The following is a 26,945-nucleotide window of genomic DNA, read 5'->3' as shown; positions in this document are numbered from 1 at the left end:
TTAAGCAATTTGGTGAATGCTGAACATCTGGTCATTCTAAGAGAATATGGAAATCCACTTAGAGGAAATTAAAACAAATGGGGGGCCGGGTAATGATTTCATGAGCAATTTCCCATATTAGGATTTCTAATAGTTCACAAGAAAAACAGATTTTATCCCGCTCGCAATGCATATCAATCACATGGCACTCAAAATTGCTTGTGAAACCTTGCAAGGACACATTTCCAGGTACCGTCTGTGTGACTTTAAAAACACTTTTTAAAAAATGAAAACGGTACAGATATTCATTCGCCCAGCTCCACCATCCCGTCAAACACATCCTCTTAACCCTAAATGAATTAAACTCTCATTAAATATGTATCCCATTGTTAATCATGCGCATGTGAAGGGCATTAGATATCAATTTGGAAAATGACTTCAAAAATCTCTTTATAGAAATAGTCCTTTGAAAAGGCCTTAAAAAGTATAATTAATCAAAAGGCCGTTAGACATGGGTTCTAATGAAAGAGGGTCGTGTGCCAAAAAAGAAGATATATGTGGATCAAATGAGCAAATGAATACAATAGTACTGCCCTATTTACAAAAATAATAATAATAAATCAATAAAAAGGTACATACTCACTTTAGCTAAACTTCCGCATTCCGCAATTATAATGATATTATTGTTTCCTCTGTCTAATAAAGCACGCACACACACACACACACACACACACACACACACATACAGTATATATATATATATATATATATATATATATATATATATATATATATATATATATATATATATATATATATATATATACACATTCACCTAAAGGATTATTAGGAACACCATACTAATACTGTGTTTGACCCCCTTTCGCCTTCAGAACTGCCTTAATTCTAAGTGGCATTGATTCAACAAGGTGCTGAAAGCATTCTTTAGAAATGTTGGCCCATATTGATAGGATAGCATCTTGCAGTTGATGGAGATTTGTGGGATGCACATCCAGGGCACGAAGCTCCCGTTCCACCACATCCCAAAGATGCTCTATTGGGTTGAGATCTGGTGACTGTGGGGGCCATTTTAGTACAGTGAACTCATTGTCATGTTCAAGAAACCAATTTGAAATGATTCGAGCTTTGTGACATGGTGCATTATCCTGCTGGAAGTAGCCATCAGAGGATGGGTACATGGTGGTCATAAAGGGATGGACATGGTCAGAAACAATGCTCAGGTAGGCCGTGGCATTTAAACGATGCCCAATTGGCACTAAAGGGCCTAAAGTGTGCCAAGAAAACATCCCCCACATCATTACACCACCACCACCAGCCTGCACAGTGGTAACAAGGCATGATGGATCCATGCTCTCATTCTGTTTACGCCAAATTCTGACTCTACCATCTGAATGTCTCAACAGAAATCGAGACTCATCAGACCAGGCAACATTTTTCCAGTCTTCAACTGTCCAATTTTGGTGAGCTCGTGCAAATTGTAGCCTCTTTTTCCTATTTGTAGTGGAGATGAGTGGTACCCGGTGGGGTCTTCTGCTGTTGTAGCCCATCCGCCTCAAGGTTGTGCATGTTGTGGCTTCACAAATGCTTTGCTGCATACCTCGGTTGTAACGAGTGGTTATTTCAGTCAAAGTTGCTCTTCTATCAGCTTGAATCAGTCGGCCCATTCTCCTCTGACCTCTAGCATCAACAAGGCATTTTCGCCTACAGGACTGCCGCACACTGGATGTTTTTCCCTTTTCACACCATTCTTTGTAAACCCTAGAAATGGTTGTGCGTGAAAATCCCAGTAACTAAGCAGATTGTGAAATACTCAGACCGGCCCGTCTGGCACCAACAACTATGCCACGCTCAAAATTGCTTAAATCACCTTTCTTTCCCATTCTGACATTCAGTTTGGAGTTCAGGAGATTGTCTTGACCAGGACCACACCCCTAAATGCATTGAAGCAACTGCCATGTGATTGGTTGATTAGATAATTGCATTAATGAGAAATTGAACAGGTGTTTCTAATAATCCTTTAGGTGAGTGTATATATATATATATATATATATATTTTTTTTTTTTTGCTCACACACAAACAATCATTAAAGCTAAACTTAATTTAATTAGATTTCTTTTTTTAAATGATGCAAATTATATTTTGCCCTTGTAAGGGAATAAAATGTTTACTGAAAAAGTTTTTTTTTTTCAAAGAACTGCATTTTTGTGCTGTAAATAATTCCAGACTTCTTTTAAAAGTAGTAGTAGTTTCATATTCATATTTGAATGCAAATGAATGTCTGATCTGTTAAGCATTATTTAATGCATATATGGAGCCAAATGTACAACAGAACTCACTCACATTCTCTCACTTTATATCTAGTGGTGACTACAGCAGTTCAATGATAAAAGCCTTTTTTATGGGCTTTGACGCAGTGAAAGCGATAACTAAAAATAAGGTATTCTTGACTGGACTAGAGGGTTTGTTATCCACTGTCTTTCCATCCGCATTATTACAGGCTCAGCATTCAATGCGGTCACTCCTTATGAAACTAGCATGCATCAGTCATCCTGTGGAAACACACAGAGCTGAAGTTCTACATGTCATTTTCTCAAATGCAAGGCTCAAATATAATGCTGTGAAGTGCTGGGCTCAGTGTGACATTTTAAGTTGGAGCACTTGTGAAAAAGCTTTGGCCAGAGGCAGGAATTTCTGTCTCATTGTAAGGATCAGAATTGTGCAGTGCAGTGAGTACTTCATATCTCTCATGGCAAGAATTTGCCCTGAATTTGCATGCTGCGTGAGACATCTTGGTCAGCCTCCCCCATTTTCTATCTTTACTTTTTAAACCGAACCACACATTTCTTTTCAGAACACAACATTTTGGAGGGTTTATATGCACAAAGGACAATATGTACTTCATATCCAATCGGGTTTTCTGTAATCCAAACTGAATTAAGCTATTGTCAACGCGGCCTCTTTCCATTTCTGAAATAAACTGAGCAAGCTTACAAAAACTTAATAGTTGACTCTCAACTCCATTTACTAGGCCACAGGCAATCTGCCAATCCATTATCTGTCTGCTCTACAAAAGCAGTGAACCTAGGATGCTTATCTTTACATGTGACCTACATCTTCTCTGGCACGGCCCTGTCAGCAGCACAGCCCCATATTGCTGCTGGGTTGCTCCACACCCTCATGTAGCAATGCCACAAATGCTCCATTTAATAAAACACATAACAAATAGTCTATTTATTTATTACTTGTACTGAGTAACAGCTGTAGCAGATATCGCTGCTGAAATCCCTTCGGTTCCGACTGGATTTCACACTGGTGTGTGCATGGCTTTGTAATTAATATTATTGTCGTCAACATTTACTTGACAGATGTCTTCAAATATACTGACACTGCTTTCTTAAACGGTGAAAGTTACTAAATAAAGATTTTTCAGTGAAACATTCTCAATGACGTCTATTCTGCCTGTAGATTTAGTGCGAAGGAACAGGCAGTGAACAGTGTGATTTTTCACAGAGGAAGTATGGCCCTGTTCCTCATCACCACCCCCACCCCTGCAGTGCTTAGCATCATGTGAAATCGTGAGCCGGGCTGCAGTCGGGCCCCGGAGGGCCAATAGTGCCGTACCTTTGTTCATGTCAATCAACTGCTTCTTCTTCTGCTGTCGTTCGAGTTTCTCTCGCTCAGCCTTTTCCTTTGCTAGCTTGGCTCTCTTGATCTTCTCCTCCATCTCCCTCTTCTTGTGGTTCTCCCGCACAGCATCCTGAATTGTCAGAGAGAAATAAAGACAATGAAATTAGAGGGTAAATGAGATGACTGTGGAAGAGAAGGGAAAGAAAGAAAATTCCAATTCTACTACTGAAGAAACACTATAGACAGCACTTTATAATGTGGAGTGACATACTCTAGTAACAATGGTAAGTCCATAAACACTAAGGATATTGCTTATCTGCAGGCCCACACTGACTATGCCTGCAGAACTCCACATAATTCAGTCACCCATAAAAGGGAAAAAAACTTGTGTGCACAATGTGCATATTCACTTGTTAAGTTATGACGCAAGGAACACTGTTTCCGGGTCCAAGCCTCTACTTGTTTCAATCGAGAATACCATCTCATCTCAGTTCAGGATGTCAATATAGACATAATTTGATTTCAAAAAAATAAATCTGTACACATTTTTTAGTATAACAAAAATACTGTCATTAATTTGAAAAATACTGCATACTGTATTTAAAATTATGCATCTCATCAATTTAGTTCACTCACTTGCAAACATAGTCAAAACATGTTTTACGCTTATTATTATTATTATTAAATGTTAAAAAAAAAGAAAATTTTTATTTTTATGGAATTGTTATTGTAAACAATACAACTACTACAACACGCCCTTGAGGTACTTTGCTCAATTTCAATTTACACAAGAGCCTACACACACGCGCACGCACACTTTTCACTCAACATTTCCCACATTTTACCATGTTTTAATCCCTTCCTAAATTCCAAAATCAGCACAAAACATGTAAAGACAGTTCACAGATTTCATCTGAGCCTGCTTATCTGCTCTTGAAATAAAGGAACACAGTTGCAGCCTTTCTGCTTACAATGAATGAAACAATGAGTGTTGAGAAGAGGAAGCAGACAGAGATTGTCTAATTGAACATCAAGATGGCTCCTGATACTGCCGTTGTCCCCACTGAGCTACAGTCTCCATGAGCATTAATGTGAAAGCAGATAACACAGTGTCCATCCTGGATATTTCCAGTGTCTGAATGCTGGCGGGGTACCAGCGAGTGGGAGAGAGGCCTGTATACAGAGACGCGGAGATATCGTCCTCCTCCTCTCTTCTTCTTTAAATGCCAAGGAGGTGTCAGGCGTTATGAAGACGGCAAGAGGGCTAGACGGAGACGCTCAGAGGGCACAGAAACACAGCAGAGGAGAGAAAATAAGCCACTTCTACATAACCTTTCCAGCACAGCAAAGGTCTCTTCACCCCAGGCCTGCACAACTAACCTGACAGGCCTTGCCTTACAGGGAGGAATGAGTGTTTTGTGTACACGTATATGTGTGTGTCTTGTTCTTTCTTGGTACGATATAATGATTGTCGACAGTCTGGCCCTTTCAGACTCCCTTAGGGTTTCCGACATGCGTGTCGTTTTCGGAACGGAGACAAAAGGATCATGGGTACAGTGTGGGAGGAGAAAAGTGCAGCTCATCATGGTGGTCAATCGCGGAGTGGCCGTCAAGCTCAGGAACAGGAGCTCACTGTCTTTTCATGAAATGACAAGGACAAGGATGAACATGAGTGAGAGAGATGCAATTGCTCCAGATTTGCATTTTGCTGCAAAACTATAAGTCAGCAAGGAATAAACAAAATACTTGTTCTAATAAAAGTAATTGAGTCAGCATGCATAAGGCTGTCCAAAGAGTGCGAAAAGGAATTCTATATTCATCTATTCATGCCACAGAGTGACAACAAAAATTAGCATAAACAATTCTTCCTGTTATTGTGATTTTGCATTTTCAAATAGATTATCATGAAGTCACAGGATTGTGGGTCTCCAAAACTGACAGTTCAATCTCATTCTTGTAATTGGAGATAGCATCAAGCTCATTGTCAAGTGTTAGATTCTTAATTGAAAAATCATTTATTCATAGCAACAAAAATAATTCCTGCTGGCAAAAGTTTTTATAAACAAACAAACAATTCTGACTGCAAACACGATTAAACAACATAACTATCTCACCCTCATCAAACATGCAAAAACCCTAATTACCATGGCAACAAACATGTTTTCAACCCTTTGCCTGATGCCAATTAGCCTGGGGCAGTGTTTATGATTTTATCAATTTTCTTAATTGTGTTTTAGGTATTAGGAAGCTTTACATGAGATAAAAAACACCCAGAGGGAGTGCTTTTGAATATCACTCTCATAGCGCAAAACGTCTGTGCTATTGACTACAAAGGACAGAATCGCATTAGCATAAAGCAAAAACGATGGTGGGCTTTTTTGCTGTTTCTACATGTAACATGTACGTCTGCTTAGGAGAATCAAATGCACAATTTAGACCATGATCATGTTCTTGCTCACGAACGGCCCGAAGAGCATTCATCTGAGCTGCACGGTCTCACGGAAATTTGTTTCTCGTGGTCACAGTGCCTCTGACTGTTGCAAATTCAAATCGCATCCCCATCGGTCCTCCTTGCCAGGGAAAGCTGATATCTCACGGCAGCAGATACGCTCTATGCAAACGAAAGGTAAAGGTTAGTTAAAAAAAAGAAGAAGACAGAAATAAACAGGAAGGATTGAAATCCACGGGAAGTCCTGTGGTTGTCAGCGGTGGCCACCAATCAATATGTTAAGGCAAATTAGGCCGGCTAATTGTGTTTGCACACTAAATAATCCAAAGTCATTAGGAAAGCTGATTACAGGGGGAAAAGTCTTCCTTAAAACTGTTTTGGTTAATTAGAGTACTCAGAAAGGGTTATTTAAAAGTGAGAGAGATAGCGCTCTATCCGTCTGTCTTTGAAAGGACGATGCAGTAAAAACAATTTTTAAACCTGTATGACTTGGAGCCAAAAAATAAGATACTTCGCCCACCACTGACTTTCATGGTTCTTCTTTTCTGGTCAGCAGAAGAAAAAAAGTCATACAGGTTTGGAATGACATGAGTAACTGGTAACAGAATTTGAATTTTTAGTTAGTAGAAGGATGAATATTAATACAATCTGACACACACTAAATATCAACAATGAATAAACATCCATCTTGAATGAAGAAAATGTGGGAGGATTTGATAACATTTTCAGTTGGATGAATTTGATCTGCTTACAGGAAAGACGTTTACTTCTAACACCAATCAACACATCAAACCCACCTGGGAAAAGCACATTTTATGTAAAAACGCAGCGTGTTGTGCGATCTCTAGATTGGTAAGGCGACGTTCGGTGGGATTTTGTCCACAGTTCTGTTTGCATTACTCTAGGAGAGGGATTGCTGCAGAACTGAATTTGCCAATATGGACTCCATCTACCCCGAGTGTGTTTATGCATGCTGGCAAGCACAGGATAGGACGCTGTCCTTCCAGGCAGCCACTGAGGACTAGATGTCTTTGTAAATATATTCGCTGGGTACATGTTCAGCAGAGTGACACTAAGGAAGTGCGCTCCTGCTGCAATCCTCCGTTGTGGAGAAGACTTTGTAGTTCCTCCTGTTTGCCCAGCCTTAGAATAGAATATTTGAATAGCCTTGTGTTACGCACAAGACAAAAAAAGGGTGCAGGGGCTCTATAATTCATTGTTATGTTTTTTGGGGTTGTCCATCATATATGTATTGCCCTACACGCAATGTATACACACTTGGCTATTCAAGGAACACTTCCGGGAAAGGGGACAAAAAGAGAGCGAGAGAAACGGAGGACAAAAAATCCACACCACAGATGGGCCTATTTGGCCAAAACAAAATGTACACTAACTGAACAAATTTGATGATATTTGAGTTATTTATTTATTTATTGGATCATATCCCCCCATTAGTTTTCAGCAGGCTGTGAGAGGCCAACAAAATTGCCAAGAGTGAAAAGTGGCCGATGTTGTGCGTGTTGACTCAAATATTAGACCAATCTGAAGGGACACTCCATTGGGTTTAATTGCGATCACTCACATTAGCTGTGTGGTGAAAATGAAAAACAGGCAGTGATGACACCACACTACATCACAATTTCTATTATTAGTATCATCATTATCATTATTCTCAGGGACGACATAATACATTAAGCCAAAGGCCCTCGATAACTGTATGAGCAGGCATATATGTATTGGCACAAATATGCACGTTCACTAACACACACACTTGCATTCTATTGATTAGCTGAGTCATGCTTGTTGTGCACCATCACTGTGGCTCAAACTCTGCTGACCTTTTTGGTGTAACCAGTGGCTCACTCCATTAACATGTGAGATTGTTAGTTCATCACCATCTGCTGCACTTTGATAAGACATTAATATACTGATATTCATCCACAGCCGCTAGTCAGGATTGCATACAGAAGACAAAGACACAGTGGGATCTGCGCACTGGATACATTGATGGGACGATCTGAAACAAACTTCATGTGCTGAAATCAAATTTCATTTCTATTGACCCTGAGAAAAAATATACCTAATGGGTTCTCTTATCTGAGTGTGCGCGCTTTTTGAGAACGGGTAGGCAGGGCTTTTTTTTTTGTCCTACCAAATGGATGTGTCACTCAGGCAATTTAACATACAGCAATGTGGGCTATTTCTGAGGATAAATGTTGATAAAACTATGAGGTGCCATAAATATGCTATGGTGAAACGTATATTATGTGGAGGGCTCTATCATGAATACAAATTTCTTTCATAACCTTTGCCTGCCAAAGATTCACAAAGTACATTTGCAAATATGTGGCCAAAATCTGGTCGTAACTGGACGTGATGTGACAAGCAAATTACTGTATCTGGCCAATTTAAGATTTAATGTTCAGTTATGAGTAGTAGGATTTTGGACCAATGGGACTAAAAGTGGGCGGGTCTATCCAGGAAAACCAAGCGACCGATAGCATGTTCTGTCCTGGCTGGTTAGGGCCAACAACTTGTATCGCATTTAAATTTATCACATTACTTCTGGGTATGTAAGGGATAATCCATGGCTAGTTGTGCATTAAACGATTTTAATGCATGACGTGGAGGCAAAGAACCGTCGTTGCAAATAAATATAGTGATTCAGTAGCGAAGCTATTTTATAACTAAAAGTTGCAAGGCAGCGTTGATTAGTTTCTGTGCTCCTGAATGTTTGTGTGTGTGCGCAAGCGCAGCGTGCTGTGTGCGAGTGATGTATGTGTATGTGCACAAACAGCACATTAATATAAAACGGTGATAAAACTGACTTGGAACTACCTGTGCATTAAACGCTTTTATTGGACACCTTCCAGCCAATCAGAATTGAGTATTCAGACAGACCATGGTATAAGACACAATATCACATTCCCAGCAGCTCTCAGCTGTTATAAATGCATTTGACTGGGAATACATGCTTGGACATGTAAATACATGCTTTTTTTTTACACACACACAAAAAAAAAAAAAAAAAAAAAAAAAAAAAAAAGACAAAAAAGAAGAAAGAAAACAAGTAAAATTTACACATGCAGGAGTAAAAGGCCACAAATGGAATATTCGTGATGCCATTGGACATCCAGCCATGTGTTCTCTACCAGCTCTGCTCTTTTTTTTTTATTGAAGTCTAAATCACTGATAACTTATTTATAAAGAGCTATTCGCTTGAGAGAATAATTTATTTTCATAGATGCCCATTTTACAGGCATTCAGCGCTATATCGAGGGAGCGCCGTGTCATGTGTTGCTAGACTTTGATCAGAGCGTATGAAAGTTGGTTTTTAGATTTGGTTGTGAGACAGGGGTGAGAGAAAAGAGAGAAAAAGGAGACCTTGTCATTCACTGTAATGTTTTTTCAAGACTTTGCGCATACCTTCTGGACATTGTGTTATCACTTTTTCTTCTGGAAGGGAGATGAAACATAGGAAAAAGCAGGAGTAGGCTACTTAAATATACGTGTAAAAAAAAATCTCTAGAGACTCCTTTGTGTGGAGGCATTCTGCCCTCCTCCTCAAGTCCATATTGAGGTTCCATTTTAAATCAAAATGATCCTAATCCATGATGCTCTCACCACAGTGAAGCTAAAAACTTCTCACAGCGTTAAAGGGATAGTTCACCCAAAAATGAAAATGCTGTCATCATTTACTCACCCTCATGTTGTTCCAAACCTGTATGATTTCCTTTCTTCTGCTGAACACAAAAGAAGATATTTTAAAGAAGGTTGGTAATTAAACAGTTGCTGGTCCCTATTGACTTCCATAGTATATTTTTTTTCCTACTATGGAAGTCAATGGGGTCCATCAGTCGTTTGGTTACCGACTTTCTTCAAAATATCTTTTTTTGTGTTCAGCAGAAGAAAGAAAGTCATACAGGTTTGGAACAACATGAGGGTGAGTAAATGATGACAGCATTTTCATTTTTGGGTGAACTATCCCTTTAATGTTCTTTGAACTCAACTGCAAAAGGAGTTTCATGAAATGTTCTCCATTCCAATAGAAATGCTTAGCATGTACCTGTAGGTGTCATCATGTTCAGTAGTTCAGTTTATTAAAAAATAGATATTAAAAAAAAAAAAACATACAAATTAATTAATTTAAATTATTATTAAAATACTTATAATACATTTATTATTATAAAATGTGTATATTAAAATTTATATTTTACATACAAGTTTTCACAAGTTATCACAAAGTTCAATTCAACACTCTTTAAAAATGTACAAATTTTTATGCGAAATATATGTATTATATAACATTTCTTTATATAATCCCTAAGCCCCATTTAGGTTTTACTAAGCAAATACAAGTCAGACTTTAAGAACCTAAAAAAAAAAAAAAATATCAATTAACTGGAAATCTCATATCTTCTTTGTACAGTGAGATGTACTTGAAACGCCTCCCCTGGTTTCGCTCTCAGTCTGGATAAATCCCATCCTATCAGCAATAACCTAGTCCTACCTGCCTAAATCCCAGGTAGGGATTTTTTTTTTGTATGTGACAGGGAGGAGGCGTTGCCTTGATACTCACCAAATACAGAAGCTAACGAAACTCTGAAAGGATAAGCTTCTGAGACTCTTTTTATCTGCATGGGAGCCACACGTTTGGTAATACATTATACATTCCATTCTCAGCACAGTTTATGTATGCTTTAATCTGCCCAATAAGCCTGTCCTTCCATCTCTTCACCACTGTGAGGATAATGTCTTTATCAAATATGATAAAACAAGCTAAATCACCACATGCACTTAAGACAAGGCCAGCAGCTTTAGTTTTGAGTGGCGTGCTATTACTTAAAACTATGCACTGATAAAAAGGTATATATATATATATATATATATATATATATATATATATATATATATAAAAAGTTAGAAAGAGAATTGGGCTCTCACATTCCAAGTGAAAGAAGCTGTCAAAGCAATCCTAAACTTAATCATACTGCTATCCAGCAACCCTGACCTGTGCCATCTAGCTGTGGAGAGGGCATCGGAAGTATTAATTAGAATATTATCTCCACCTTCTCTCAAAGACTCTTCCAGAAAGCCAGATTTATATACATTAGAGAAAGAAAAAAGAAAAACATAAAATCTCTTCAACCTTGAGGAGCGCAAAGATCAGACGATAGAAGCCCTCTACTGAGGCAGAACAGGTAACAGTGCTTCTGTACTCACCATGAAGAGGTTGCGGAAGTTAGCCAGGTCTCCGAAGAAGTCCTCGACGCTGACTGTGTGGGGGTCGAAGGCGAAGTAGCTCCCCAGGCTCTCGTAGAGCTTCTGCATATTCTTGTGCATGGTGGAGAGCTTCTCGTACTGCTCTCGCGAATGCTTGGAGAAGCCGTGAGAAAGATACAGTTAAGGAAGGATAAGAAGGGTATTGTACAGTGATGGAAAGACATCGACAAACAAAGCAACCTGCTGCCCTCCAAATCCTTTCCGCAATCCTTCAACAAAAGAGGTCACCTGTGGAAAATTGTGCAAAGCCACCGCTTCTCGGCAGAGGTCAAGCGAGACAAACAGAGGCATTCAATAACCTCTCCATCTAACTTTGGAGTCATTGGAACACTGAGCTATTAACGCCGGCGCAGGAGTGATAGAGGAAAGTTTCATTGTCTGGGGGTCTAACACAAATGCTGGAGGGAACAGCTGATTGCAGTCATTGCTTCTCCCAAAAGAGCATGCCGAACCCCCATGAGACATGCGCTCTGCAATTTAAAGAGCAGATAAAGGCAGGTTCTCTCACTGAATGGCTATTGACAGCTCATGTCAGGGACGTGCAGTCTCACAGATCACGAGGCGCACGTGGACCGCCCCTGGCCTCGTAAACCGCACACTCATACGTAAACAAACAGGTAGCCCTTGCCAATAGAGCCTCGCTTTCTTTATGCCAATAGAGCCTCGCTTTCTTTATGCCGCATGCTAATAAAGCCGCATGCCATACATAGACCGTGATTTAGCTGCACATATTCAGCCTTCATTTCCAGGTGATTGTGGTTCCTGGATTCAAAGCGGTGTGGATGGGCCGAGATTGCCCTTTTGAAGGAACAGAGAGGATATATCAAATCCACGTCTGGCATTTTATTCAAGCTATTCATCTCAACTTCTCAGATGTGAGTCAGATTGTTTAACAGCCATTATAGGATGCGAGTGCTGTCCTGAAAACTTTTCTTTGCAACAAGTTGAATGGAACCATCTAACAAATAAACAAATATTATGATTTCTGATGAGAAATTGAATTGAGAGGAATTTTTCCCCTGAACATTAAAGCTGAAGTGTCATTTCTTCAGTGTTATAATACTATCTCTTATCGCACTTTAAAATGTAAAGTCAACTATGCCAATTGTAGCTTGATTTTCCTAATAAAGCTGGGCACACACTACAAGATATTCGGGGTGATTTTGGGCCGATTTCTCCCCTTCCGAAAATCCTAGGTAAAGTCTGATTATCTTGATCGTTCTACAGATTGTCTTATCCGATTTTCCTGTGGTGTGATGTGTGTTAAGAGTGACTGAATCTGCTCGGAAGAACGTCGGAGCCACCCCAATCTCTAATCGTAAATATTCAACCCCGAAGCCAAACCCGCGCACGCTCGGGAGATTATCACGTGAAACGAAACAATACCCAATCTGAAAACGAGTTGACGGAACACTCACCTCCAGCTCGCGCTGTAACATGTAAAGTCAATGTTCACACCGTCTCCATGACATCTAAACATGTCTCTTTTTTTTCGCCACAGATTTTCTGTAAAAAGCAGTCCATACACTATAAGTGCTATTTCTTCTTGCCGGTCGTCCGTCATGTTTGTTTACTTAGATTTTGCGAGATTTCCCGTGTTCACAGGCAGGACTCTGGTGGTTTGTGAATGGAATCTGTTAGTGTGTGGTGTGCTTTCCTGGTCACATGGCGGAACTCCCCACATTAGAGGAACAAAACGGTTAAATCTATGATTTCATGTATGTGGTCTCTCACATTTTAAAAATCTTTTAGTGTGGCTCAAGCTTAAAGCGTAAACACTGTGGCTCTTGGAGGCTGTCAAAATACTGTTCTGTTTGTTTTGATTATGGCAACCATGCCGAAACAGAAACACTGGGTTTTGGGACGGATTATCTGTTTGTCCAACTAATAGCAGATGGGCAGATTGTTCAAGAAACCAGCTTGACAATTTTCATTATTCAATTTGACCAAACTAGACAGGCAAAAATAACATTTCAACTTGAAGATAACTAAATTATGGAGGTTTCGTCATGAGCAGTAAACAAAGGTTGATTTTTTGTTCAAATTGCATATATAATGTTACCAAAACCTGTATGCAAAATATTAAGGGGTTTCATAGAAAATTTCAAATGTAACAGTGATTTTGCAATAAAAATGTAAACCTAAATATAAATAAATAAATAGATATAGTAAAAAAATAAAATATAAATAACTTAATTTCGCATTAACACAGAAACACCAATTTCAAAATGTAAAAAAATTGAGGACCTTCATAGAAAAATAAAAACACAAAAAGTTGATTGCCGGGAAAATGATCATTGTCACCTCATTAAGCCATTTTATCATTCCATTCCATCCACCAACACTGAAAGAGTATTACATTTTTTTAGTCTATGTGTATAGTATGTGTCTGGGGTGGTGTAGACAGGCCTTGTAAAGTAAGTAAAGAGTTCAATAATATAGAGAAAAAGAAAAATATAAGGGTTCACACAAACGCTCTACTCTCAGTTTAATTCATCCACTGGAGGAGTCCTAAAAGCATGCATGTTTTGCAATGTTTTCAACCCCACATACTTTCATATCTTGAATTTGAACAAGCTCTATTTATGACAGAGAATGTAGATATAGCAAAATCAAAACAACAGAGCTTTAAGGTTTGTTCTCGATTGAATACAATGCCAAAAATACTGCCTGTGCCTAAGCCAAAGTGATCGAGAATTTGTGGGTGTGTTTGACAACAGCTCATCATAGTCACACGTAGTTCCACTGGACTGGGCCAAGCCCTCACCAGCTATTATTTCCACATCAAAGATTTGTCACATTGACAACACCTGACATGTACGGTCCAATATCAGTCCCGGCTTCTTCAACAAAAGCAATTCCTTCAACTCTTTTTCTTGCTTGTTCTTTGCCTCAATCTCTCTCTCTTTTCTGTTACCTCTGTAAGAACCTTCAAAGTACACTCTTCACGCTTCTTTGTCACCCGTGTCACCTCTGCTTCACATGCTGGGGTGGAGAGAAGATTCTAAAAACATTATGTGCACTACCTTCTCCAAAGCAACCGCCGTCTGTTGGTTCTCTCTCTGTCTCCCTCTCCAGCTGTCCTCAAAGGAGAGAGTGAACACAAGTTTCCAAAGAACATACCATATTTCACTATAAAAGACAGTGTTAGAAAAATAGTAAAAATTCCCTAATTACTTTACAAAAACTACTTTAACAAAATTCCAACAAACAAGCCCACAGAAGAGAATTCTGCACATCATCAATTCAGTACATGATAAATGATTAAAAGTCCTTGAGACGGTGCGAAAAAAAACAATTGTCTTACCCTAAAAAACACCTAGAAAGTGAATTCCAAACAACGCCACATGTGAAGCCTGCCATAAATTACCTTGTTTGTTTACCTGTGTGCTTGTATGAGTGAATAAAATGGTGCATGGCTCCCTTAGGCAAGGCCAAACTGCCTCCTTAATAAATCTCCACTAACCCACTTCCATTAATGTTTATTTAATGCTTTCCTACAGTATGTGCCTCCTGGCTCTATGCTAGGAGGCAGATAGCAACTAAGCTTTTAGTGTGGATTGACTTCCCCCCTCAAGCCCCTCCGCTGAACTGTCTACATCCCACCTCAGTTTGGAGCGGAAGGTGGCCACACTCTCACCAGGAAACCAACAGAAAACATATTCATGGCTTTAGAGCACTCATCCAGGCAGAATTGGGTGGAAAAGCATCTTTTTGTTGTTGTTGTTGTTGTTGTGAAATAGCACAGACAGAGAGTGAGCTTGCATTGTATGAATGGGTCTCTGTTTGCCAGATGTATTGATCCATTGAAAGTGGAAAGCGCTGTTCTCTATATCCTAAAAGGATAGTTCACCCAAAATGAAAATTCTGTCACCATTTACTCGCCCTCACATAGTCCCAAACCTTTATTCTTTACAGTATATTAACACAAAAGATATTTTGAAGGATGTTGGGTTCAAAACAACATTGGGCTACTTTGATTTTCTATGTATGGACAAAAAATGCATTTTGTGTTCAGATGAAAGAAAGTTTATGATAGCGTAAAGTGAGGAAGAGAGACCCACATTTGGAATAATATGACAGTGAATAAATAATGAGGGAATTTTAATTTTTTGGGTGAACTATCCCCTTAAATCATCAACTGGCACTTACTGTGTACTTGCATCATTCGTGACAATGACAATGAACAGTGCTTCACTGACTGAAGGACAAGGTGTTCAGTAGATTACGCAGTATACAATATAAAGGGCTTCCTCATTAACATTCATCTCCACGAAACAATCCCGAGTGCCAAATAATGACACTTACCTTCAGGCAAACATGAATAAAAATAATAGAAGCCCATACCTCATGAACTCAAAGAAGAGCTTTATCTGTAGCATGACAATATTGGAGGAGAAGAACAAAAAAAAAAGTTTGGTTCACTGTAAACCATGAAAATAATTTGAATTGTACAAAATTGAACGTCACAGTTCTCTAATTTCTTTGAGGTTTTCTGGACGGCATCCAAAGTAATTAACACAACACTTTGGATGGGAATCAACACAGACAGGCTTTCCAGCATGCTACCATCCACACGCTACAGTCCTATCTGCTCTTAAACAGCCTACACAGCCACAACTGTTAGATAGTATCTCTGCCACCTTTCCCACGTGTAATTATGCCGTATTGTGCATCTGTACAAGCAATCAAGCGTCTGAACTCATTTAAAAACTTTGCTCAGACCCTGTTAGGGTACCTCTGGAAAATTTGGAGAGCATGTTACTGATTAATTAGTATTGACAAAAATTCAAGCCTAGCAAGCTGTGATTTGAACAGTAATGAGAACATCCATGGCTGAATCTAATTTTTTTTAAAATGGAAAAGTAGGTAATTGCTCAAGCAGTAATGAAGCTGATGAGCGATTTTGATGACTCGTTTTGTGTAGCTGTGGAATGTTTGAAGTGTGAAGAAATAGAATGGGTCACATTTCTGCTGATTCACCCTTTCTGAATTGTACACAAGATAGGGAAGCACACTGATTATTCTCTCTGAAACTGAAATGAAAAAGAGGTCTCTGCTTTACAGTGTAGACAGATGATTGCTTGTCTAAGATTGTCGCATTCACTTCATGGTCATGTTAAGAAGCATTATGAGTTGTGCTGGGCACGCTTTTAGATTTATCTGACAAAAACAATATCACATGGAAAATGGATTTCAAACTTTTGGATAAAAAGGATCCCCAAACATGGTAATCTACTATTAAAATGCCCCACTATGCTTTTTCCAACACAGGCTCATTGGAAAAACATATCTGTGGCAACATTTTTGCAAAACGCAAAATACGTACCAATACGTACATATCACTGCAGTTTCCAACAGAAATGAACACTTGAGGCAGTAAAACAGCAAGCACTTTTAATCGTTTTCACAGACACTTATGATTACAGGGGCAGATTTTGATTAATAAAGACTTATTTTCACGTTGGACCATTATGGTATGACCTCAAAACACTTTTTACCATAGTGCATGATATGTAAACAAATATATTTTGGAGTTTGCATCATTAACCAGCTCCAAATGTTTGGTTTTACTGACATATCAAGCTTGCTTGGTAGCTCAGCTGGTACATAATTGTACTTGTGATGCGGTGAGCTCGGGTACGAATCCTGTGAAAGATGAGTCACGATAAAAGAGTTCAAAGACAAAAGTTCAAAAACAAGATAAAATGCCATGGTTACAATTGCATTTTTATGTCACATTTGCTTTTGTTAACACTATCGAGTAGGTTATGGGTTTAGTACAGGAGTTAAGCTTTAACGGATATTTCAATATAGAACTGCGGTGATGCGTACAAACTCCAATGTAATAAAGCGTTGCCATATTCACGTTAATCTGTTCCGGAAAAAAATAAACACGCTTTTAGCGCCACTCACTGGACATTTCACATTGAAACTGTCGCGAAATGTGCACGACGCAACGCATTTTGCATTTTGAATATTACCTTTCGTGTAGTGTGTAATATAGCTGTTTGTGAATGTAAAAGGTCTGCAATGTTTTAAAGATCAAAGTGCACAATCATTAAAGTTATTGTCTCCTAAAATAATTGATTTGAACTGCCGAAATGAGTACTTAACTGAAATGAATACTTAGCAATGTAACACATTTGCATAATGCCAGCCTATGGTCTTCATTGGCTGCCTGTGAACAACGTCTACCTTGACCCGCCTTCAAACACTGTAGTTGTAGCTGAGGCTGGAAGAGTTTGGTTCGTTTTGTCGACAGGCCTAAAAATACATTCTGTAAAATCTTTCTTGTCTATCAATGTTCTGCAGCCACCTCAGTCTGAAAGCCTAAGACATAGTTCACACAGCCAGTTCTAGAATACTTTAAAAGAATGTGAATGTATTCTGCATGGTAGTACACACCTACACACAGACATGCATCAACAGGCACACACAAACTAACACGAAACAAATGGAAATGAGGTATTTTAACATCCACACCTTTATTGCCACTCAGACTCTCAATTCTCTTATCAGTGAGTACAGCTGACAGCTGAGAGTGAATACTGCATGCAGATCAGATGTGTTGCATCAGTGCTAGTCTCCTCCTGCAGGCTGTGTGTTCTACACTCCCACATTAACCTAGAATGCTGGGGGTCTAATTTCACCTTCGCACACAGGCTAGTAATTAAAGCCTCGGCCCCTGGCAATAATCGGGATGTGATGTGTCGATGGTAACGGTGAGGCGGCGGATAAGTGAATTCCTTCCTCCCCTTTCCCCGCCAGTGAGATCGGGACCTCTTGTCACATCACGCTCCCTGTCACATCAGCACGGAGAGGCCCTCTCTTCCTCTTCATTTGAAAAATTAAAAGCGGGATTCAGAGTCAATTTCACTGTCAATTTATTCTGCATCTCTGCAAATGAAATATTTATGGATCTGTGAGATGGGTATCCGATGCCTTTCGCGCCAGTATCCAGCAGAATGTGAAGTGGTGCTTGTGGAAAGTTATCCAAACAATCATCCAAACTGCAGTACAGAGTATAAATAAATAAATAAATAAATACATAAATTTATTTATTATTTATTTAATTTATAAATGTGTATATATATATATATATATATATATATATATATATATATATATGTATATGTAGCTGCCTCCTTCTCAGTGTATCTCTGAGCGCGCCTTCACCTGCTTGTAATTAAGTTTATCACTCCTAACAAACTGCTCAGTGATTACACGAATTACACAATTGGTTTCAGCGATTGCTATCATACAACTGCTGAAATGAGAACAATTGCAGGCTTCTTCATTTTAATTGAAAACCACATCAGCATACAGCAGGTTGTTCTGAGAGTATGTGTGAGAGAGAGAGAGAGAGAGAGAGAGAGAGAGAGAGAGAGAGAGAGAGAGAGACTTTAAAACCCTTTATTTAAACATAAAATACAATATACTCTACAATGCAAAACTAAACAATGTTCTCCAAAATAATAATAAAAATCTCTAAATCATAATAAATGTTTCAAATCACCAATTCAAATCACCAATCCAAATCACCATTCACACAACATTTGAACTCAAATTCCTTGTGATTTGATAGAATTTATATTCCACTCTGATTCTAGATCTATTCTAGAATATGCAGTACATTTGTTTTGCCCCTCAGCATTCTACAGGTCTTCCAAATGGCTAATTTAGCTTGTCCAACTGTAACATTTGCCAAAGTACACTGTTCTCTGTGGGTTTTCGAATACATAAAATACAAAAAGTGAATAAAAAGTATCTTTTTAAAACCAAAACCCAAATTTCCAAGTAATCGTTCCAATAAAGTAAACAATGGTATTAACTTGGAACATTCAGCAAAAACATGAACACCAGTCTCCGTTATGGTGCACAACATACAAGATGATAAAATATTTGTACTGAACTTAGAAACAAATGTATTTGTAGGTGACGCACAATCTAATATTCTCACTGCAAGTCTTCAGATCGTTTTGAAAAGGGACCTTTATGCAAGGGCCTCCAAGGAGCAAGTTCATCAGGAAGCATGATATATTCCCTCTATTTTATATCACATCTATGATTGATATCTTCATAATAATCAGTCTTTAAACATATCTGATAAAGCTTGCTATTTCCGACTGCCTGAAAATCAAGCACTTACAGCCCCTTAAATGTCAACCACTTCCCTTCTTGATCACCTTCTGTACAAACTATTGGCGACACAAACAACTTTGGGAAAGAACATTGTGTAGAGCCACCAGACAAACTGGAAGAGTTGAGAAGGAAAAGCAGCTTTCAAACTGTATTTGAGCTGCTCTACCATCCTCACAGATCTAATTCCTACCTGATCACAAATTTCCATTGGTTATCTCAATTTTCTGGAAGTATTATCAATCAAATATACAACTTTGGTCAATTCCTTCTATGTTTTAATAATAGTGTTAGATGTACAGACGTTATCACCAAGAAAGGAATTATAAAACAGTGGCTCATTCAGGCCAAAATGGTAATTATCGCACCTAAATGCCTAAAAAATAGTCCAGGAACATACAACTGAAACAGAATTTTACATCAGATACAAAATTTCCACAATACAAGGACATCAAAAACAATTGCTTATCAAGGGAAAACCCACCAAAATTTCTGAGCAGTTATACCCATGACGCATGTTCCTTTAGAGAGTGAGTGTTTGTGTGTGTGTGTGTGTAAGAGAGAGAGAGTGAGAGAGAGTGAGAGTGAGAGAGAGAGAGCGCGCGAGAGAAATAATAATGTGAGAAATCACTTGAACAGAAAAAAAAATACAGAAGAAGAGGGGATGTGTGGGTTTAAACGTTTTAATGGCAACACAAGCTTGCCTATCTGGTTAAAAGCAATAGTCTAATAAGGTATACCCCCATTTTACCTTTCCATCAGTGATGGTGGTTCAAATGAGCGTGAGAGTGGTTCTCAGGAGGGTGGTTAATATATTTCCTGAACATGCCTGTAATCAAGACTAGTAGGATTGTTCTGATGGAGTCCCTGCTGAGCTGACTTTGAAGTACGCCCCCAGACGACTAAGTGTTTTAAATGTCAATAGAATTGGAGGTTGTCTTTTTTTTGGACATATAAAAATTCTGTACAAATAGCTGGTCTAAGCACTTAAATGCTTTTAGCTCTGTACAAATTGGATCGATGGTGAGCACTTTTGCTGCAAAGCGAACCTTTCTCCTTTTTGTTTTCTATTTTATTTCATTTAATTCCATTCTTTATCTTGTGGTCGTTATTACTCTAATAAGAGTCTATTTATTTATTCCAAAGAAATCAATTCCGACACTTTCAAATGAACAACTATTTGGATAGGCTGAGCAAATCATCCTTAGGATGTTTGCCAGCTTCTGTGAGATTGTTATAGTACATGTGCACACACCCAGAAAAAGAGAGAGAGAGAGAGAGAGAGAGAGAGAGAGAGAGAGAGAGAGAGAGAGAGAGAGAGAGAGAGAGAGAGAATGAGAAAGAGAGTATTGATCAGTCTCTTCCTGTTGAAGCATCAGGGTGCTGTGATAGGCAACAGCTCCATTCAATATCCTTATCATTCTCCCAGTCTTCGGCCTAACAGCAGGTCACGCCAGTGCTGAAGAGCTGAAGGAACATTTTGATTCCTTAAGCCAATGAATTCCATTAAAAGACCACTAACACATGTCTTTGTTCATAGGAACTCAAGCTTAATGAAGTGTCCAGAGAGAAAAAAAAAAAAATACTAAGGAAATACTGGACCTTGAAATGTATCAGTCAGACCAATAAACTTGGGCTGATATTTAGCCATTATGATTGTCTGCAGATGCACATTGGTTATTCCAAATACTGACATATGTATATTATTTTATATATTAAAATGTAGCATATATATGAAATGCAGTAGTTACATTTCATGACATATATTAATATTTGTAATCAGTCACTCTGCACTCTAGATGGATCTCTCCATGTGAATTTTAATAGCAAAACATGATGACAATAACAAAATGGATCATGAGCAGATGTTGCACTGAATCCGTACAGTGTGTTAAAGGATGTTGCAATAAAGGATGTTGCAATCTATAAAGGCTCATGTTCACAGCTGGTCCAATGAGTAATAATCAGCAAATTTAAGTATCGAGTGCCGCATGCACCCTGCTGGCTATAAAAGGAACATTTTTCTTGTGTGCTGTCTCTCTATGATTAGATTAAGTGCAGACATGATACAAATGAAAATCATATTTACGGTACACCATCATACATCTACTGCCGACCCGTGTCAAGTCTGAGAGCGTGCTGAAATAATGGTTTAACAGTCTCCAGTGGAGACAAGAAGGCACAGCCACTATTTTTGGCAAATTAATTTAAGGCTCTGAATAATTAACTGATAATTATCTGGCAATCAAGTGGAAGATAAAATGATCTCTCACAATTTCTCCAGCAAAAGCTGGGGAGCTTTATGGGGATGCTGAACTGACAAGGAGAATGAGACGCGTATCCTGAAGGCAAGTGGATTTGCGAATCATTAATGTCTAATGAGTGACAGGAAACTGACACCCACACAATGTTTGTTTGTGACATAACAGAGGGGATGTGAAAAAGCTGTCTGCTCCAGCCGGGGCTGATCAGAAACATGTCAAAGCACTGACGATCCTTCACACAAACACCTTTAGAGAGTGTGAATATCCCTCCAGCATAGAGGCATTTTACAACGGACAGAGTTACGTGAAATGTTTTAAAGTGCTGCTGTATGCTGGACGGTTATGCCGGTGGTGAAAGCGGTCCTTTCATTTGTCCTTTTCTATTCAGCAACTAACAAGAAATGCATCCTCAAATAGCCAAGATTCTCAAGGCCAAAACATTTTTAGTTTTAATGTAACTGAAGACATTGCATGAGCATTGATGACAGCACATGAACCGCACATGGCACTGGCCTTTGCTCATTTTATAATGGCCTCTATGCAAATAATGTTGTGAGAGAGTGAAGAGAAATAAAAATGATTTCACAAAGTTGAGGATATGCAAGGATATAATGCTGTTTTCATATTCCAAGGCTGTTGGGCCTCTATTAAATGAAAGATGCAAAAAACCCTGAAGCGCTGCTTATGAAAAAGTCCAAGAGCTTCTTGACAATGTGAATTGGCCCTTCAGTAGAGAACAGGGCCTTGAACACTGAAGTCTATAAAACCATTTAGTCAAGAGGTGAATAACTTTCTGAAAAACTTCAGGTCGTCACACTAAATAATGTATATATATATATATATATATATATATATATATATATATATATATAGTATTAAAAAAATAATAATAATAACCATTCCTGCGTGCATATTTTATACTTTACATATACTATTATACATCCATTATTAGACTATTAACATTTTAGTGTAGAAAAATTTGAGTATGAATACAAGTTCAACAACATAATATTACACATATTGATATAATATTGCAATAATTATACTGAATATATTTGAATATAATTCAACAAATAAAGTGTTTTTGGGGGACACCGTCGAGAAGGTCAAAATTGAACAAAATTGTAGGGAAGTTGGTGGGGTTACAGGCATTTAATGTGTTTAAATCTAGTTAGTTCTCATGCTAGGTGCATTTTATTAAACATCACACTTCTTACAAAAAACATGACATTTGTGGCTCTAATGCTTTACAAATATGTATTTTTCAATCAATGTAAAGTGCCTACTGTGATGATGTGGCAACATGGTGGACAATTAGTTTAGTTTTTTTCCCTGCTGGCTTTGTGTACGTTAAGTGAAGTGAAAGAAAGAGGGAAAGCGAGGGCCTTTATGCCCTAGATAACTGCACACAAGCCGGCTGGGCACTGACAGCTGATGAATCGCCCAAAGCTATGTGTTTGTGCTTCAATGTGTGAATATCAAAGTGTCTTACAACCAGTTCCTCATAATTCCCTCTAGCCTCTACCTGCCCGTTCCTCTCACTCATCCATCCATCCATCGCTCCTCTCCTCCACTTCCACCTTTTCGAAGCTCTCTTTAAACATTGTTCCACCAGCATATTCATGTAGAACCATCTGTCAAGCTAACTATATCAACCCGTCAATCCACCGATCTTACTGTCACTTTATTTTTTTCCTCCCCCATTTCTAGTCCAGCACTGTGGAGGCTGATATCTAATTTCAAAACACTGTACCTTCTCAGCGCCACAGAGCTGCAGAGAGACACAAGTACAAATGGAAATGTGGATTGTGCCCAGGCATCATCTGTCTGAAAGCTGCTTTCAACATCAAAAAACAAGCCTTTCACGAGCCACATAGTTTACACACAAATAGCAACTCCTTTTTAATACAAGACGGAGAGAGAAAAAAAAGCATATTTTCTGTAGTAAAAATGCTTCAGATGATGGATATGCAACTGGCTGGACGCACTTGACTACTGTGTCCTTCACAATAACTAAACGTCTAGGGAAGCTCAATTACTTTGAATCTTGAGATGTGCATGGCGAGAAGGTAGGTTGACAGACTACCTACTTCCCACTGTGCAACCTTTTATAAAATCGATGCCACAGCTAAATGTGGCTTCCCTCCTAACTGTAGCCTGTGTCAACCGAACAGAGAAAAACACCCACAAACAGATAAATCTATCCACTTACCATAACTGTATTCCCCACCACCGACCGACAGCAGTAGTATCAGCTACATAAGACATTTTCTCCCTGAATTAAAAACTAAAAGAGCCATGGGCGTCTTGGCGCTAACGAATCGTCTCTCATTACGCTTAAACCTCGCTCTGACAAGGCGGTGTCTCAGCGGTGAAAAGGTTTGACACAACCTTGACATGTTCAGTGCCTGCACTTTGATTAAGGCCAGGGAAAAGAGTGAAAAATCCATAAATATATCATCAAGTCTCTGCTGGGAGAGTCATGGAGCACGCCGACAAGCCTGATGCCTGTCCAGTAAACAGATATTTGAAAAGTCCTGTCTTCATCCTGCACAAAAGAACACTCAAATCTATTCTCCAAACACACATCTCAGAGAGCCGCTTCAAGCATTTTCAAAGAATCGAAAATGATAGCAGCAGTCCACAAACACCCAGACATTCACCACATTTATTTATATAACTAGCAGAGGTCTGCATGCCACGTGAATACTGAGGGTTTTAAAAGAAGAGACACAAAGAGATATGAAAGTCGACACGTTTTGTCCGCAGATATCATTGGGAATAAGTGAGATTGATTGGACGTGAAGACTGGAGCTACTTTGGGTTGTTTACACAGGAAGAGCCGGTCCAGATGCCACCAGCATGGGAGCCGCATTAATCTAAATGGAGCCAGGTACCTTCTGCAGGTGCTGGCGACAGAAATGAGCTGTAAAAAAGAAAAAGAAAAAGAAAAAGCGAACTCCATTTCCATTTGGAGGCGGCCATTTTGTGCACTAGGTGACATTCATTTGCGCAATGAGGGATCTTAGAGTCTCTCCGGCTCCTCTCATTAACATTAACCGCAGCAATTCAGAGCCAAAGCGCATTAACCCACTTACTTTCCTAATTACCTTTCCTCTGCTTTTTATTATCTACTTTCCATCTGACCTGAGAGAGGTTACTTAGAGAGCCTTCCATTCATTACACGGATGCTCTATGCTCCATGAAAGACGAGAAAAATGCTAAAAATGTATTTATGAGTAAACTCTTCCACACATGCTTTAAGAGATGAATGGATTCATTTGAATGTTTTAGCAAAGAAGCATCTCAGTAATGAATCACTTACAGGTTCAGCATCTTCAATACAAAAGAAGCATTCGTAATCAGATGTGATACAAACCTGTATCCAAATTAGGTGCTTATTTAATTCATAACAGGAACTAGTCTTCTATCTTGAATAGAGAGTTGGGGGGTGAATAGATAAATAGTATTTGCATTTTTAATACTGTCTATATATATAGTTCCTTACAGCAGACTGCATTAACTTCATCAAATCCATGTGAATGCCAAAGCACTCGTTCATTCAGCCTGTGTCATTTACTATGGCAAAATAAGAGAAGATATGAACTGAGGAAAAAGCTTTGCTCTTTAACTAATTGTAATTAGGTGCTTAATTGCCTACATCACATGCATTATCTTGGTTGTGACTAGTAAACATACAAAGAAAACTGCTTCTTTCCATGAATAAATCAGCCTGAGCAAGAGACTGCAGTTTAACAGTTTCTGCTGACAGTAATTAAATAAAACATTCTGCTCACATCTCAATGCATTGATAAATAATAATAATAAAAATAATAGTACACACAAAAAAGTGAAAATGCTAGAAATAAAGCCGCACATATTTTCATTTCATTTACACATCTATGCTGGTATTGCAAAAATAAGTGAGAAGAGCCCTTAACTTATTAATATTAGCGATAATTAAATCGAATTAATAAAAGAAAAAGTAGGGGGTAAATTACATCAACATTTGAAAAAACAATCGGTGTGGCCAGTGTTGCAATATAACTATCTGCCATGGTGAAATAATGTAAAAGTCATTTATTACACTATCAGAAGAGAAAAAAAGTGCAACAATTGTTCCTTTAGAGGCAAAACAGCTTGCACTGGGGAAGTACTACTCTTAAAATGACACAACTGTACCTTATTTACTCCTAAAAGTTTAATAGTAGTACATTAATGGTACATATTACTACTTTAAGATACTAACACATACCATTTAGGGCTAAATAAGATGCAAAGTCCCTTTAAATGTCACTGCCCCAGTGACAAGTCGTCGTACCCAAAAAGGGTACTTTTTTTTTTACAGTGTGTACTGTATATCACCTCAAAAGTAACACACACACACACACACACACACACAAAAACGATTTAATATAAATACAAAATTAAGTTAAATATTAAATTGAATAATATCTGAAATAATTTAATTAGTATTTAATATGCAGCAGTTCTATGTTTTTGATGTGTAATTTTCTTTTAGTTTCAATAGCAATATGGTCCTATAAATACACATTCATTTTCACCTTTAATTAGATTTCCGGGCGAAGTGAGGTGGAACACCAGAGAACCATCGGATAGAAACGATCCCACAAGGAACTGATAATGCCTCATCAGCCAGTGTGTGTGCACACGTGCACAGGCCTGCTTGATTAGCTCATATATATCCTCACCAGGAGGATCCCGAGCCAGGCCTCACACTGCCACGCGAGATTAGCCATAACCGCTGTTTTATGTCTGCTCTTCAATTTTCAAAATCCAATTTAAAAAAAAGGGAGGGGAGCTGTGGGGGACTCAAACGATCGCACGCCCCAATATGAGGCCTATATTTGGAACAATCATTTGGAATTAGTACCGACAATGATTGGGAGCTTTATCAAATAATACTGACCGGGAACTTTGATGCTGTTTTAGTTCTTTGCATTCCTTATTCGTATGCAAATTGCGACACTTACCATTGTGTCTTTTATTGTTAGCTCGCAAAGCAGCTCACGTGTTATAATTGCTACAATGTTTCATGAAGTAAATTTGGAAAATGAAAGTGTTGTTGAAATCCCAGGAGAGCAGTAGCTGAACCTGTGGCACCGCAGCAGTTGAAAGCGTCCCTTTGTGAATGCTCACCGTCTCTACTTTCTCTTTT

At 38.6% G+C, this 26,945-nt stretch overlaps 1 protein-coding gene across 7 annotated transcripts in view; it reads right to left on the bottom strand.

Moving 5' to 3' along the window:
• The window catches only part of diaph2 (diaphanous-related formin 2), a 441,959-nt gene that overhangs the window by 60,230 nt on the left and 354,784 nt on the right, over positions 1-26,945 (bottom strand). For all 7 annotated transcript variants that reach the window (XM_079893459.1, XM_079893463.1, XM_079893458.1 and 4 more), the window contains 2 exons: positions 11,301-11,465; positions 3,623-3,758 (listed from right to left, as the gene is read on the bottom strand). In XM_079893459.1, the coding sequence (XP_079749585.1) occupies positions 3,623-3,758; positions 11,301-11,465 (301 nt within the window). The remainder of the gene's footprint in view (positions 1-3,622; positions 3,759-11,300; positions 11,466-26,945) is intronic.

This window comes from Squalius cephalus (assembly GCF_949319135.1).
Source record: "Squalius cephalus genome assembly, chromosome: 14".
Lineage (NCBI taxonomy): Eukaryota > Metazoa > Chordata > Actinopteri > Cypriniformes > Leuciscidae > Squalius > Squalius cephalus.
This window is presented reverse-complemented; position numbering and strand designations above follow the sequence as displayed.